Source organism: Phocoena sinus, chromosome 3, assembly GCF_008692025.1.
Source record: "Phocoena sinus isolate mPhoSin1 chromosome 3, mPhoSin1.pri, whole genome shotgun sequence".
Lineage (NCBI taxonomy): Eukaryota > Metazoa > Chordata > Mammalia > Artiodactyla > Phocoenidae > Phocoena > Phocoena sinus.
Window position 1 is genome coordinate 105,586,250 of NC_045765.1, and position 2,827 is coordinate 105,589,076.

Consider the following 2,827-nt stretch of genomic DNA (forward strand, 5'->3'; position numbering starts at 1 on the left):
TGCTAAGTAAACTTTTAAAATTATTATACCATTTTACATTGTCATCAACAGGGTATGAGATTTCCAGTTGCTCCAAATCCTCATCAACGCTTTGTACTGTCAGACTCTTCACTTTCCTCCATTATCATGGGTGTGTAATGGTATCTCATTGTGCTTTTAATCTGCATTTCTCTGATATCTAGTGATATCTAACATTTTATCAGGTGCTTATTGGACAACTATATATATATATATATAAGAATATATGTATATATATATTCTTTTGTGAAGTATCTTAAATATTTTGCCCATTTTCAAATGTGGTTGATTGTTTTCTTACTGTTGAGCTACAAGAAGACTTTCTATATTCTAGAAGCAAGTCCTTTGTTAGATTTAGCATTTCAGATATTTTCTCCAGTTCTGTGGCTTGCCTTTTCATTTTCTTGTCATTCAAAGAGTAAACATTGTTAGTTTGAACAATGTCCAATTTCTCAAACTCTGGGGTCATTTTAAAATAGTTGAAAATCATTTTCCTTAAAGCTGTCTAAATCAGTATATAGGTATTCTGGTTTCTCATTCAAATGTGAGTTTATCCCACTCTCTTCTTCCAGCCATTTTCCACCTTGTTAGCCATCCTTTACCTTACTGAGCCAAGAGAACACAGGCCTTTGTCAGCTGCCAACACTCAAAGGACTCATGAATTCACATACCTCCCATAAAAGCAATAAAGGAAGAGAAAGTAAACATCATATTCCATTTCTTTAGGCTCTTTTCCCATTTGATTAGGCCCCCCAATTTTTGAGTTTGTACAAATAAGCAGAACCAGGATCAGTTTTAAGGATGTTAAAACCATACTAAGTGTGTTGATCTGAAGCCAGTAAAATTAAGTAAATGCAAAAAAAGCAAGCAAGAATAAACAGTATAATATAGTACAATAAAGAGAAAGAGTATCAAATGTCCACATTTAGGGGGAGGAAAATTTTGCATGGTTTCCCATAACATATCTCAATCTGGAAAGGTATAAATATACATGACAAATTGGATCATGAATTGCATGGTTATAAAATATAACAAGTAACAGGAAAGTCCAAGTGGACTAACAAATTAACTGTAAAAAATAATGGAATAATTGTCATACTGGTGATAATATTCTAACTTGATGCAATTAAATGAACTACACAAAAAGTATTGGCAGCTACAAATAAAAACTTTAATTTTTTGCAAAATGAAAAAGAAGAAAATTAAAAGAAACAACTGTCATCAAATATTTTAACCTCAAATATGAGGTTAACATCTATAATGACATAGGTGTATTTGTATAAGTATGACCTGACAAAACATACCATAAACATATAATGTAATTAAATATGCAGTAATAATCAAGGAAATTAAAACAAAGCAGGCTTAGAATATAGCTCTTCTTTAAAACAATATATTAAAAATTATGTAGTATACAATGTTTATGAGATGAAGCCAGCACATTTAAACACAGGAGGTAATGTAAATATTTGTAGCTATTTTTGAGAATAGTCTGGCAGTATGTATGAAGGAAAATCATATTTCTATTTTTTGATATTGAAATTGATTTGAAATAATTTACCTAAAGAACAAAAGGAACTAAAGCTTTTAAAAATACACATGTATAATAATTAAACAATCTCTAATGATAAATATCTAAAAACCTAGCAAAAAAAATGAAACAATGGGGGAAGGCGGTTAGCCGGGGCCTGCGGTACGCCGCTTCAGTGAGGGGCTCAACCGCGGTCAACCGGCTTGTTGCTTTCCTGGTTGTCACTCCCCCGGGCCCGCCCGACAAAACACGCCAGTAGCGCGACACCAATTCTTCTCGGACTCGTGGATGCCACCCTGAAAAGCATCACCCTTTATACCAGAAAGCTGGTGGGCACTATGGGGAAAAACAAAACAAGAAGTGGAGGAGGTGCTAGAAGAAGAATATGTGGTGGAAAAAGTTCTCGACTGTCGGGTGGTAAAAGGCAAAGTGGAGTACCTCTTAAAGTGGGCGGGGTTCTCAGATGAGGACGACACATGGGAGCCAGAAGAAAACCTGGACTGCCCCGACCTCATTGCCGAATTCCTGCTGTCAGAAAACAACACACGAGACATAAATCAGAGGGAGGCAAGCGCAAAGCTGATCCTGATTTGGAAGATAAGGGGGAGGAGAGCAAACCAAAGAAGAAGAAAGAAGAGACAGAAAAGCCCCTAGGCTTTGCCCAGGGTTTGGAACCGGAGGGGATTATTGGAGCTACAGACTCCAGTGGAGAACTTGTGTTCCTGATGAAATGGAAAAACTCTGATGAGGCTGACCTGGTCCCTGCCAAGGAAGCCAATGTCAAGTGCCCACAGATTGTCATAACCTTCTATGAGGAAAGGCTGACGTGGCATTCCTACCCCTCAGAGGATGATGACAAAAAAGATGACAAGAATTAACTCCCCTGAGTACCAATCTCTGTCACATCTGACTGTGGGCTTCAAGTGGGGAAAGAAGGAGTTCTACTTGTCTTGACACCATAAAGGTGGCTTGAAAAGATGTCCATTGACATCTTCTGTGCCCTACAGCAGCCCAAGTGCTTTAAAGCTGTTCCTTGCTGTATAGTTTGCACACCCATCCTGGTGGAGGGGAAGGAGGGTCAGTGTTTCAAGGCAACCCATTCTGAACTTTGCTGAGAAAAGCAAAGGGCCTTCTATGAAGGACAAAACTTGCAGAATGGGATGTGGGAAAGCAAAAAATACTGTAGATCTTCAAAGAGCATCTCCACAACCCACAGCCTTCTTCCCAATAGTGTTAACTCTACATTTTTACAGCGTAGCATGTATGTAGTGGTTGGCT

General features: G+C 37.9%; 1 protein-coding gene across 1 annotated transcript; it reads left to right on the plus strand.

Annotated features, from left to right (window-relative positions):
- The first annotated feature begins 1,446 nt into the window (after window positions 1–1,446).
- On the plus strand, window positions 1,447–2,427 carry LOC116751077 (chromobox protein homolog 1-like). The gene is given in 3 exon segments (XM_032626537.1): window positions 1,447–1,474; window positions 1,872–2,087; window positions 2,090–2,427. Coding segments are annotated over 3 exon segments (582 nt in total).
- Window positions 2,428–2,827: the final 400 nt, after the last annotated feature.